The sequence below is a fragment of the Rhinolophus hipposideros genome (genome assembly GCF_964194185.1).
Source record: "Rhinolophus hipposideros genome assembly, chromosome: 11".
Classification (NCBI taxonomy): domain Eukaryota; kingdom Metazoa; phylum Chordata; class Mammalia; order Chiroptera; family Rhinolophidae; genus Rhinolophus; species Rhinolophus hipposideros.
The window spans coordinates 76,259,560-76,273,584 of record NC_138057.1 but is presented as its reverse complement, the minus strand read 5'-3'; the positions used below and the strand labels follow the sequence as shown (position 1 = coordinate 76,273,584).

General features: G+C 51.5%; 2 protein-coding genes across 9 annotated transcripts in view; one reads left to right on the top strand and one right to left on the bottom strand.

The window, feature by feature from the left end:
- The window catches only part of RALGPS1 (Ral GEF with PH domain and SH3 binding motif 1), a 246,640-nt gene that overhangs the window by 91,588 nt on the left and 141,027 nt on the right, over positions 1–14,025 (bottom strand). The gene's annotated exons all lie outside the window — the stretch shown is intronic.
- ANGPTL2 (angiopoietin like 2) overlaps positions 1–14,025 on the top strand; it is a 34,815-nt gene that overhangs the window by 6,291 nt on the left and 14,499 nt on the right. For both annotated transcript variants that reach the window (XM_081067253.1, XM_081067254.1), the window contains exon 2: positions 7,769–8,634. In XM_081067253.1, coding sequence (XP_080923379.1) covers positions 7,818–8,634 — 817 coding nt within the window. In that variant the 5' untranslated portion in view covers positions 7,769–7,817. The remainder of the gene's footprint in view (positions 1–7,768; positions 8,635–14,025) is intronic.

Here is a 14,025-nt window from a genome sequence, read left to right as displayed (position 1 = left end):
CACTGCTCATCCGAGATGCCCATTTTGGGGTCTCGCCACTTGAATGATCAAGAAGCTCTTTCTAATATCCAACAAAACTCACCCTTGTGCTGGCCTGAAAGCCACTTCTACTTATTCAGTCAACAGTGACTAAGAAGGATCTGCATCCTGGCCATTAAACAAACAGGCACCTTTTATTCCCACTGCTTGGGGAGCCCATCGGGATGGAAGTCGGGTCTTGGAGCCGACAGCTGAATCCCAGTCCTGACCTTTACTCCAAGCGCCCTTAGGCACGGACCCGGCCTTTCTGGACCCGCCTTTCCTCTACTGCAAAATGCAAATAATAATACCTTTCTCCCAGGTAAGGCTACCATGTAATTTGTTATCCAATCAGGGCACTTTTGAGAATCAAGGGGGTGCTATTAACAATTCCATAAAACAGCACACCTCAGTGGGGGACAAATGATAACACATGTTCCCCTCTTCAACGAGAGAGTAAGTTTACAACAAAGAAGTGACAGCTGTTATCATCTAGAGCAGGGGTGTCCAAACTGCGGCCCGCGGGCCAAATGCAGCCCACAATCCATTGTTAATTGGCCCGCAGCAAATTCCAAAAATATATTTGGTTTACTTAAATAAACCAGGTGAGGCAATACGTGCTTCACCTCGAGTGAGTATGTATTTTACCGCATGCGGCCCTTGGTGAAAACTGTTGAAAAAAGTTTGGAAACCCCTTTTCTAGACTATTGGTCAGTTAGGCCCTCCAGGGCCTCTTCTGGAATTTTCTTTTATCTGGATTCCTCCCACACCCTGGATTACCAGTTGGTTTGGGTGCTCCACTGGCACGCCATACATCTCAACCAGCTTTGGTAGGAAAAACTGTCAACTTTTAAGTTTTTATTTTCTCATCTGTCCTGATGTTGGTTTAACAATCCAAATCGGTGTTCAGGTCCACCAGACTCACTCAAACACAGCTCAGGTTCCTCGCTTCCCAGAACCCAGATGTCGGGAGCCAGCCAGGCACACTCAGGGCCAGGAGGCAATTCCAGATTCCCTCACTGGTGGAGGCCGGCCTCTCAGGCCTCCTGCGGTGCCACTGGCCTAGACTCTACCTGCCTTCACCTGTGATCAGGCACGATGGAGCAGGGCTGGCGGGGGAGAGACAGATGGGTTCTGGGAGCCCTTCAGACAAGGCTGCAGCCTGGACTGGTGAGGAAGCATCACCCTAAGATATGGATTTAATTCAGAGGTCTCCCTGGGGTCAGCAGTCCGAGGGATCTCAAGAACTCTCCTGTTCTCCCCCTGCCTGGGCTGGAGGCAGAGAACACTCTTGAGTTTCCTGTCACTTTAGCACGTTTGTTTCTATACGTTCAGCAATGGTAGACTTTGGAGTTCTGTTACCAGCTCTGCACTTCATCGTAGCACTTTGCTCGGTGACTTTGGGTGAAATGACTCATGGTCTTTGACTCTCAAGTTTACTCACCTGCAAATGGGCATAACTGTCACCTCTGCTGTTAGCCTTAAAAGCATTTTTGTGGGAATTAGAAAATTGCTATAATATAAACATACAAAACTGCAAGGACAACGAGGCGAGCTGTGCTCCCTAGAGTTGCACAGTGCACAACTTGGGCCACCAGGCATGGTAGCCCTGAAGTAATAGGGCTTCCCTCCCAGGGCTGTTGGGAAGATTAAGATAGTATATATAGAATGCTTGGGTCATTGGTGATAATTGACTGTACTTATTATTTTTAGTATTTGAACTTTTCACATTCCTAACCTTTGGGGGGAGAACTCACACGAGTGCCCCAGGCCAACAGCTTCTGCCACAGGGTAAGACACACAGTTATGTCTTATCAAAACAATTCTTCCCACAAAGTGGCCCCTCGCCTAGGCTGCGTGCTGAGAAGGGCGTGGACACGGTGTGTGGCCCCACTGCACCAAGCCAAGAAGGGACACGCACAGCTGCCCACTGGAGGCTGGGTGGGACGCAAGCCCTGGCTGGGGAGGCCACCTCGCAGTGTGCAGAGGCCGTCACGTGGCTCAGCCACATCAGCCCCACTGTGGGGAGGGAAACCCGTGCATAATGGAAACTCCTCACAATACAATGTGGAAAAGCCATTTCAAGAATCGTTTTTATTTTCATCTTGAAGCCAAGGCAAACAGTTGGATTTGCTTTTCTTTGTTGATTATAGGAAGAAACTGAGGAGCATAGCTTTGACTGGAGTCGAGTTCTTCCCCAGGTCTAAAATGGCTGGGGGCTTATTTCTCTTGGGATGCAATTAGTTGAATAAATATCAAGAGAGCAAAAGTAAACAAACTCATTACTGCCCATTAAGAACTGCCAAACTAGCAAAAAATGAGGGGGGAGGGGCGGTTGGAATCTTGAAGGAAAATAAATGACTCGGAGGCTGAGGGCTGCGCAAAGAGCACGGCCCTTGGTGTCAGGCTGAGCCGAGCTCTAGGCTGGGTGAGCGCTGACTCTTATCTGCATTGTGCGCCTAGGAAAGACATTTAGCCTGTCTGGGTTTCTATGTTCCCATTTGTAACCATCTCACGGGATTCCCCGGGACAATGTATATCAGGCACCCAGCACAGCGCCCTGTTCATTCCCGCCTTCTTGTAACCCAGGCGGCTTCAAGTCACTCCCACCAAACCCCGGACCTCATGGAAATGCATCAGGAAGAGCTAGAATCGTGTAGCTTCAGGACTGGTCCCACTACTCACAACGTGACCTTGAACAAGCTACCTGTCACCTTCCTGAGCTTCAGTTTCCGCACCCTCAAACGGCATCATACTACTTACTAAGTAGCTCTGAATGTTGTAATGATTCAATGAGATAACATGCATCCAAAAGGCCTGGGAACCTAAAAACCTGTTAATTGTCAGGTCTGGTTCACTTTTTAATAGTACAATTGCAAGAAATGTTCTTTACAGACAGCGCGGTCTCTGATGGCGTTTGCATGCCTCCTGCCTCCCCACTCTGTGCTCAGTTCTGTGTGGCATGCCAGGGACACCGAGGCAGCTAGGACCCATCAACCAGCGGACTGCTTCAGGGCTGAGAAGTGAGGCACGCAGACCTCCTGGTCAGAGCCCCGCTCTGTGACACGGAACAAGCGCCTTCTCTGTGAAATGGGATTATTGATGGCAGTATCTCAGGGGGTGATGGGAGGGGTTCAAGGAGACAACGGAAGTGCTGACACACTGCACGCGGCCAGCGCTTCTCACTGTGAGGCTGACTTTGTTGTCCTTGTTATAATGCCACTATCACGTTACTAGTTTTGGAAGCACTCCGTGTTCCTGACCTAGTATACCAGGTGGGTTGGCTCACCCCATTTCACAGAAGGGGCAGCCTTGGGGATCTCAAGTCCAGGGGCACAGAGCTCCACCCGGAAGCCGTGAGAACTCCACCAGGGAAGAGACAGAACTCCATGATACAGAGCCTCCCTGCCTGATCTTAAAGACTGCCTGGGAAGCTTTGGAAGGCAACCCCTTCCTGGAGTCAAGTTGCCTCCCTGGGCCTCTGGCAGTTTCTTAGCCACGGCGGAGACCCACGCCAGCCTCGGCACCGGCATAGAAAGGTGTTTGTCACCAGCTGCCACAGGTGAACAGCCCTGAAAGGCAGCGGGCAGGCCCACCCTAGCCAGGAGGGCGGCTCCTCCTCATTGTTCTGGGCCGGGTGTGGCTGCGGCGTGTTGGAAACCAGGCAAACACTCACAAACTCAGCGCGGTTTCCACTCACGTCACTGCAGCTCTACCTCTTTGCCCAGCCCCAGCCAGAGGCTCCGCAACACCTTTCTCTGCCTGGCCCGAAGGCCTGAGCTGTCCGTCAGAACCACACTGCGGCTTTGTCATCCCGGTGGAAATCAGCGCAGCCCACTGGCTGGGCAGGTGGAACGCAAACCCATGCTGCTCACCTGAGAAGCCCCCAAAGGGGCCCTGGGAAGATAGAACCTTCTGGTCTTGTGTTGTGATTGTTATTTTAGCATAACTTAGTGTGAAATCAGAAACTGGTGCTGCCAATACTTTACTACTAAAAACCAGATTAAGTATCATACATTTCTGTGCCGTCATTAAGAGTTTGAAGGTTTGTGGATGAAAAAGGGGCCACATACCAAACCTGACAAGCTCAGGAGGGGCCTGCATGGCAGGTACTACAGACTAAGAAGTGGAAATTAACCACATAGGATGGTCTGAACATAAAAATTCTTAATTAATAGTGGGTCATCACATCCTAGGCCTCCAGCTTCCTTGACAAAGGTCAATCTTTCCCTTAAGTGAGCCTGTCCATTGTCTTTTTGCGTCTAAGATATCATACCTTCGAAATGTCAGAGTAATTTTCTTTTCTAGACTCCTTGAAGGCACAATCGCTGGTGCCAGAGCACATCACAGAGCCCCTCATCGTTATCTTGCTGCCCGTATACCATCTCTATGTGCTGTAAATGTTCATCATTAACTATCCTGTACCCACACATGTATAAGAAGTACACGTCTCTCCATTTCACTTTTTATCCAAGCCTAGAGACTTCCCCGCTTTGCTTTCTCCCGCCCCCAATCCAGCACCAATGGATTCCATGTAACCCTCCTGATGTCTCCTCCTTTGACGCTAATGTATTAAACATAAGCTGCCAACTGCCCTTCTCTGGGGCATTTTCTTAGTCCCTTGAGATTTTTGCTTCCTGACAATTATCGTCAAGTTAGCTCAAATAAACATAAAAATTCTCTACAGCTTTAGACGTTTCTCATGTCGACAGGTTTGAGTACATCAGACCAGGGATAAGTGCCGGTTCTGCGTCCAGCTGTGTGATCTTAGGCAATTCACTTAGCCTCTCTGGGTCTCTGTTTCCTCACCTGTAAAATGAATGTAACAGTATCTACATTAAAAAGACACTGTGAGAATTCAGTAAAGTAGAAAAACACTTGGAAAATGTTTAGTGCAGAGTCAGGTACCTAGGGGGCACTCAGGAAGTAGACGTCATGAAAGTCATGAACAAGTGTAATAAATGGCCTCCTGTGCCACCCCCACGCCCTCAGGCACTCACGTGCGGGCTCTGCAGCCCCCACCTGCTACGTCCCTCCCATAGCACTCCGGGCAGCTTACAACCGCTGGTGGGCGTAGCTTTCTTTCTGTCCACAATATTTACTGAGCTCCTAGTATTCCAGGCCACGCGCCAGGCAATGAGAGTGGAGCTGTGGCCAGAACAGACACCCTCCTGCCCGGGTGGCACTTACACTCACAGGAGTGGGGTAGGAAGACACTATATGTCTGATGAGGATGAGGACTCGGGAGGGGGAAGAAAGGTAGTGAGGTCACAATTTTAAGGAAGCAGGAGGGCTTCACTAGGAAGGTGATATTTCAGCCAATTCCTGAAAGAGGCAAGGCAGTGAGCAATGAGGAAACAGTGCTAGCTAGGAAACAGCAGGTGTGCAGGCCCTGAGGAGCTTGAGGAACAGCGAGGAGGACAGTGCAGCTGGACTGGGGTGAAGGAGGATGAGAGGAGTGAGGGATGGGGCCAGATGAGGGGCCTGAGACACCTGTGAGCTTGTTCTCCAAGATGAGCAGCCACAAGGAGTTTAGTAGAAGAGTGACCTGATAATGACTTTTTTAAAAGGATCATTCCGACTTCTGGGTTGAGGACGGACAGCAGCGGGCAAGCACAGGAGCAGGGAGGCCAGTTAGGTCCAGGAGAGCGGTGACGGAGGGTTGCACCAGGTTGCAGGGGAGGTGGGAGAAGCAGTAGGATTCTGAGAATAGTTTCAGGACACTGCTATTACAATTTGGTAGTGAATTAGATGGGAGGGGACGAGAGAGAAGGAGGAGGAGGAGAAGGGAGAAGAAGGAGGAGGAAGAGGAAAGAGAGCAGAGGAGAGAAGGAGAAAGGAAAGGAAAGGAAAGGAAGGAAAGAAAGAAGGAAGGAGGAAGGAAGGCAGGGAGGGAAGGAGAGAAGGTGGGAGGAAGGGAGGGGTCAAGGATGACTTCCAGGTTGTGGCCTCAGCAACTAGAAGAATGAAGTTGCCCTTTACTAACACAGCAGAAACTGAAATGAACAGGTGGGGAGGGAGGTCTGGGGAACACCAGGAGTCCATTTCTGGATAAATTACGTCTGAGGTACCTAGCAGACAGCCGAGCGGGAAGGCCAAAGGTGTAGTTGGATGTTCAAGTCTGGAGTCAAGGGATGAGGTCCAGGCTGGAGAAACAAATGTGGGAGTTCTCAATGCTTGACGGTCATTAAAGCCACCAGACTGAGATGACTGAGGCAGAGAGGGGAACTGAGCTTTGGGCCTCCAGCCCCAGGACAGGAGATGGACTAGCAAAGAAGACTGAGAAGCAATAGCCGATGAGACCGGAGGAGAGGGATGGCGTTCGGGAAAGGAGGTCCAAGAAGGGACAGACCAGACACATCCCACAGTGTTGAGAGGCAAGGTATTGACGAGGACCGAGACCTGGCCATTTGGTCTGGCCAGTGAGGGCACTGGTGATTCTGTCTATAGCATCTGGAGTGGAGTGGAGGCCTGATGGGAGTCGGCTCAAGAGAGAACAGGACAAGAGGGGCTTTCTGGAAAGAGTAAAGAGTGAAACTCTTTGAAGGGTTTTGCTAAAAAGGGGAGCACAGAAATGGAATAGTAGCTGGAGGAGGATGTGAGGTCAAGAGAGGAAATCCTTTAAGTTGAGAGAAACAACAGCATGATCGTGGGGACGACGGGATCATGCGGGAGAGGTAGGGGAGACGCCGGAGCAATGCTCTTGAGGAGGCGAGAGGGGGATCTGCGCATGTCCGTGCCCTCGCTCGCTCTTGGCCTGGCCGACTCCTACTCATCCCTCAAGGGTCAGCGTGTAGGTCACTTTCTCAGGGAAGCTTCCCTGACCCCTCCAATGAGGTCAGCTCCCCGGTACTCTTTCATAGCATATGCTGCTTCCGCTCCACGGCACTTAGGGACTGTAATGATGGGTAAGCCCCCTGAGGGCAGGGGCGGGCTCTGTCCTATTCGCAGCCATAGCTCCAGCAGCCAGCACACTGCCTGGCACGCCACAGACGTTCGATGACTATCTGGGGAAGGTATGCATGGTCCAAGAACAGAACTGGGACAACTCTGGAGGCATGTCTGTTTTCTGCTCCCGCCTGGCGTAATCACGCTGCAGCGATCCGGACCGTGCAGTCACTGGCTATGGCAAATATTTGGATTTAGAAGAGCTCGATTGTTTGTTCCTGTTTGGGCTCTGCAGCTCAGCTAACACACAGACCAAAGCCATGGGACTGGACACATCCTTCCACTGACACAGTCCACCACAAACCGGACACATTCCATACTATTTCCAGCAATTCAGTCATTTAACAACTATTTGCTGAACGCTTGCTCAGCGCAGCACACAGGGGTACAGGACTGAATCGAGTGCCTGCCCTCGTGCAGCGTGGGGTCCAGCACAAGGGCTCAGAGAGAATCCTGCTGTCTCACAGCTGCGATCGCTGTGACGGGGAACGTCCCGGGCTATGAACGTGTAGAATCAGGCAACCTCTCCTGCCTCCCCTCCCGGCTCAGGCTGCGGGCCCTGGAACTGGCTGCAGTAGCCGCCGGGCTGTGGCCTCCTGCCTTCAGAGGCCCCGGTCTCCTCCCTTTTCCTTTCTATCTCTGCTGGGGCCTGCCGATTTCCTTCTGTTGCTTCCAGAAGGGCTGCCTTCTGAAGCTGCATTCTTGGAAAGATCTGCTTGGTGAGAAGGCTGAGCTCATTTATGGCACAGGCCACTGGCAGCGATAGGACCATTACTGAGTCTCCCCTTCTGTTTACTTTCAGGTTTTCATAGGCTCTGTTCACAAAGAAGCAGCGCCATTTTGCAAGGACCATGAGGCGGCTGTGCGCCACGTGCTGGTGGCTGGGCCTGCTGGCCGCCTTGGGAGCTGCGGCCGGCCAGAAGGAGGGTTTGGAGGGCACCGAGGAGGGCTCGCCGAGTGAGTTCATATACCTGAACAGGTACAAGCGGGCCGGCGAGCCCCCGGACAAGTGCACCTACACCTTCATTGTGCCCCAGCAGCGGGTCACAGGCGCCATCTGCGTCAACTCCAAGGAGCCCGAGGTGCTCCTGGAGAACCGCGTGCACAGGCAGGAGCTGGAGCTGCTCAACAGCGAGCTGCTCAAGCAGAAGCGGCAGATCGAGACGCTGCAGCAGCTGGTGGAGGTGGACGGCGGCATCGTCAGCGAGGTGAAGCTGCTGCGCAAGGAGAGCCGCAACATGAACTCGCGGGTCACGCAGCTGTACATGCAGCTCCTGCACGAGATCATCCGCAAGCGCGACAACGCGCTGGAGCTCTCCCAGCTGGAGAACCGCATCCTGAACCAGACGGCCGACATGCTGCAGCTGGCCAGCAAGTACAAGGACCTGGAGCACAAGTACCAGCACCTGGCCACGCTGGCCCACAACCAGTCGGAGATCATCGCGCAGCTGGAGGAGCACTGCCAGCGCGGGCCCGACGCCAGGCCCGTGCCCCAGCCGCCCCCCGCCGCCCCGCCCCAGGTCTACCAGCCGTCCCCTTACAACCGCATCACCAATCAGATCTCCACCAACGAGATCCAGAGTGACCAGAACCTGAAGGTGCTGCCGCCCCCTCTGCCCACCATGCCCACCCTCACCAGCCTCCCATCCTCCACAGACAAGCCGTCCGGTAAGTCCTTCCGGGAGCCTGCGCCATCTGGGCCTCAGAGTCGGGCGCCAGGCTTCCCTTGGCTGTGGCCACGAGTTGGGGAAAAGCCACGGCAAGCTGAAGCTGGGCCAAGAGACTTGTGTAACCCCCCAGCGATCCCTTGGGCACAGCCGCTGGGGCTGGTGGGGTGCGAGGGGGACCACATTCCTTAGATGGATGCTCCAAGGTAGAGCCGTGAAACGGGGAGTCTCAGAAGAGAACAGGTGCTCTCTGGCTTGTGATAGGGAAGAACCCCAGACCTGTAGTTTCCTGGGCTCTGCATTAGATGCTCTATGTTGGCAAGCAGAGTGGCTCTCCTGAAAGCTCTGTACTGTGCCTGGCGCAGAACAGTCACTCAGTAAATGCCCACTGAACAAACAACAGTCCAAAGGAAAAGAAAGGGTGACCAAGTTCAACGTATGATAAACACCTTGTGGGGTGGGGGTGGGGGGCGATTACTTTCCAAAGCCCATACATTTCCTAGAGTCTGCTGTGGTCTACAAGTTTCAAGCATTCCATAGACTCTTAAATACGTTTCACCTTAAAACATGGTTAATTCTCAGAATCACTGTGGGGTAGAGGGAGGTAGCTGGTGGGTTCTGAAGCTTGACAGAGATATTGGCGCCGGGCCCTTTCATGTACGTTTATTACATCATTAACCCCTGCAGTTCCTTGTGGAAGGTTAACTGAGAGGATAAAGGACTTGCTCAGAGCGGGAGGATCCTCAGGCTGGATGCGATTTGGGGCCTGTTCACTCTAAGTCTAGGGCTGACTACTCTGTGCTTTAGGACTCTGGGGCTCCTCACTCCAGGGGGAGCACGAGCCCAGCGCCCTGAAGCTCCGTCTCCCCTTCATCCAGGAACCTGTGAGCCTTCCAAATGGCTGTCATAGGAGAACTAGATTCGTCTTTGCAAAAATTAACCACATATCTGCTCAAAGTCAGTGATTTTGGTACCACTTCGTTGTATAAGCAGGGAGATATTTTTACTGAAACTATCCTGTTTTACACGCATTTCACACTTCTGAAAATAACCACCACTACTGGGAAGGGCAGCTTCTTGCTGGTTCCTGAGAGGGGCAGAACCTGAGTGCAGGTTGCGCCCTGTGCAAAGGACAAGGTGGCACTGTTTGCAGGTTGCCGGGGGCGTGGGCCAGGGCATCCACCCGCCCCTCATGCAGCACCTCACGGGAGAGCCCTCTCCTGGGCATGCAGATTGAGAACACATGTTCTGCAGCAGACTGACCTGGATTCCAGTTCTAGTTCCCCCACCGATTAGCTCTGGGATAGTAAGCAAGTCACTTCACCCCTCAGAGCCTCAGTTTCCTCACCTGTCAATGGGGATGGATTAAAACAGCCTACTGAGGATTAAATGAAATACTGAAAAAATGTTTAGCACAGTGCTGGGCCCATGGTAAGTTTCAATACATGGTAGCTATGAGTCTCCTTTGGTCTTGGTCTCTTCGTCTTAAAAAAAGGAGATTGAAATAAATAAACGGTCCCTTTTTAGCTCTGGCATTCTACAGCTGATGACTGGTTCGACTGCACATGCGTCTGTTTTAAATCAGAAGTTCCAAAAGAGAAGGCAGAGTGTGCTAATGTGTCTTGGTAGAATACCCAGAGGGCAGAACATGCCCTTGGGCACCCAATGAAGGCGTGTGTCATAATCCTGATGGGAGTCAGGCCAACGCCAGTGGTTAGTCAATAGATCTCCTCTCACCTAAGCATCTCTGGTTTCTGACTCAACAATTTCAGGACGTTGCTGAACTGGAACTGAGCTGACAGATGTACAGTGTAGTAATGAAGACTTAGGTTTGCATGCATCCCTCGTTAGCTGTTTACTCATGAGAAAGTTACTTAACTCCTTTGAGCCTCAATTTTCTCCTCTGTAAAACGGGGGCAAGAGTCGTAATATCACAGGGTTGTTTGGAAACTCAATGCAATCAGAAAGTGATAATGATGTCCTATGGGGCAGCCAACAACGGCGAGACCCTACTCTGTGCTGGTCACAGAGCTAGACTTGGGGAGCAGGTGGAACATGTGGCCCCCGACCTTCAGGAACCCAGCCTGGGGGAGGTGGCAGATGCATGAACGCGCTGGGATCCATCCAATGCCCACCAGTTCTATCTCCTAAAATCAGCACCTCAGGTCTGACAAAGGGTTTCTCTGACAGGAAGCATTTGTCAAGGTGGAAATTTCCAGAATCTTGTGAGAACTTATGGGACCAACATAACAAAGTACCTGAGATCAGAAATGCACTTAAAATCCTGGGCTGTGCGGTTACCATGGTAACACCACGTGTGCTGAGGGGCACAGGCGGGGCTCTGGGGACACTAAGGTGGCGTAACTGAGTCTGAGTGAAGTAGAAGAGGACAGGGGAGCAGAGGTGGGTACCTCAGGGTCGCATCTTTAAGGACGCACAGCAGTTTACCAGGGGGACATGGGAGTTGGGAAACTAGTGCCTGGCGAGTCCCTCACGGAGATGCGTCTGTGTAAAGACCCACGGGCGTGGCCTTAGTCCTGGCACCTCCATGGTTCGCACGCTGCGTCCTCACAGTCACAGCCCAGGGCTCCGGCACACACGCAACCCCTTTCCTCCCTCTTGAAAGCGAACCTGCTTGGGAGGGCATGGCAGATACTTTACTATGGAGATAACTTGAACGTGCTCTAATTTACTTTTTTTTCTCTTAAAGCAAAGCCTCCCAAATGTTGGGTATCGGTTGTCAGGAATCGATCCCTTATGACCCATCTGACCACTGAGTTCCCACACCAGGCCTGAGCAGCCGAGACTGAGCAGCTGGCTGTGGAAGCTGAAGGGCTTTCCTGGTACTGGACTAAGTGGGGAGGAAAAGCCAGACTGTCTCTCTCAGCCAATCAGCAGAAAGCTCTTATCAGGCCTGTTTGGAGAGCTGGGGGGCAGGTTTGGTCCTGGAAAACAAAACCTTCTTCTATGCTTCTGCCCAACAGATTCTTTGTTCCTGGAGACATCACTCAGCCAGAAACACCTTTGCAATTAAGCACCTTTGCCCTCAAGTTTTGGCAGCTTCTGAATCTTTCATTCCGCAACCACAGAGCCATCCACTCTTCCTCAATGTCTAGGCTGCTCAGCCCACAGCGTCCCCTTCCCCGGGGACTGAGGGAGCCATGGCCGCTTATCTGAGGCTTTCCTCACCATCGTGTTCCCAGCCAGACGGTAACAGGCTGGCCCCAGGCCAAGCCCAGGCCTAGAGCCTGAGTGAGGGAGAACCAGGCAGCTCCTGGCTTCCCGGGGCATCTCACCTGAGTTTTGTTCCCTCTGTCAGGTTTGGCCAGAGCTGGGAGCATTTCAGTTAGGATGACGCTTGTGACAAGGCTTGGGCCACCTGGTTCTCCGGCCCTCTCTCCTTGGGGTCCTGCTGCAGCTGCCCTTCCTTCCTCTCTACTCTTTCTCATACTCAACACATCCCCCAACCTCCTTCTCCAGCTCTGTCACACACACACCAGTCAGGTCTGTTACAGAGGAATGTTGCGGGGTTCACTCTCTCAGAAGCAAAGGAAATGACAGGATGGGTCTCAGCTCCAGCCTTCTCTCAGGTGGTTCTGGGAGGCCTGGCATGCTGTTCAGGGCTCAGTTCAGCCCAGGCACAGCCATGCACATGCCAGACTTCCTGCCACAGCACCCACCCTAGACACTGATAGAAGAAGAAGCCATGCTGCCTCTAGCTGACACAGCGAGCGCTTGTCTGAAACGAATCTTTAGAAACCAAAAGGAGTAGGCACATCCAGCTTTTTTCTCTCTTGAGAAAGAGAACGTAATCAGTTTGTTTCTCAATGGAATGAAGGAGCCATAAAATCATAAAATATTAGAGCTTGTGTGAGGCCTCTCAGCCACCCTGGCACAGAACCTCCCATCCCAGAGCCTCAGTGGCAGAGCCAAGATTGGTCCCTGGACTTGTAACATCTAGGATACTGTGGTTCAGAGAGGTTAACTAACTTAGCCAAGATTACACAGCTAGTAAGTAGTTCCGCCAAGGATCAAACCCAAGTCTGTCTTAACCACTCTGGAATATTGCACATTTCCATGGAAAGGCTGGAGGGGAACTGGTGTGAAAATCACTCTATAAACGCTTGACTTGGCCCCAGGTGCCAGCTGCCTAGGACCTGACCCTCTGTCACTATTTCATGTACCAGGTTCCAAGCAGCTCCTTGTAAAAGAGCTCTGGGAACAGTCGGTAGGCTTGTTATTAGAACTTTCTAACAACACAAGACATTGTCACTACGAATCCACTAAAACAATACCACCTAGAAGGAACCAACTAAACCAACCATTTGTGGTCAGCTCACTAGTCACACAAAGGGACTGTCGTGGTGACTTTACGTACTGACTATATCATAATCCTGAGATGCCACACGCACAAAAACAAAGCAGAACTGAAAGTTAGCATCATATTACAGAGCATCTAAATCAATTGAGCCCTCCCACAGAAAACATAATATGCACTTGATTTTCTAGTTAATGGACCCAACTGAAGCTATTGATAAATCTGATTTTTAATTTGTATCTGATCTGGACAAATTCTCTAGAGTTACTTCTAGTCAGCATTTCAACGTATCGCTAAGTCTAGCTCTGGATTTCTTTAAATATGTCAACCTTAAATATATAAAACTCAGCAGCTATGATCTGCTTGGGGGCCACATTAGGTGGCAAGCATGTTGCCTCACTGATATTGTAGCACACAGAAACTGCCTACCGCTCATGACAGACGGCCTATGGTCAAGGAGGCATGGACCACTTGAACAAGTGTTTTCCCAGGGGGATTTCCCCCCTTTTATTTGGTTTCCCCCTATAAGGTGGGAAATATGTACATTAGGTTGTGGTTCCCTGGCATAGTGGTATGTTTTCAAATAGAGAACGAGATATAGCACACTGTGGCTTCCATTCCTCCTGGAGGTCAACAATCGTCAATCCAGGCGAAAAGCTGTTTGTTGGGCAGATGTGCAGACCAGCTCTAGCCCACTGGGCTTCCAAGCCTGAGCGCTGTGGGGAGTTGGAGATTCATCTGGAAATTGTGAGGATGGTGAGAGTGTCTCCAGTCACCGGTGACTGGGCCTCGGGTCGCAGAGGCTGAGGGAAAACCCCATTCAGCTCTCCGGCCTCCGGAGCTTGTGCTCTTCACTGTACTATGCTGCCTTGTTTCTAAAATGTTATTGTTGAACAAAATAAGATTCCCAAATTCATTACAAACTACGTAATCCAGTGATATTTCAAAGAGCATTCTTTGCTAGCTTCTTCATAAACAAAAGCAAGTTCAGTTCGAGCTGGGTCATCTTCCTTCCAGCTTGGCTTTCTCCTTCCTCCTCATGGGGTACCTCAGGGACTGGGTCACAGAGAGCCT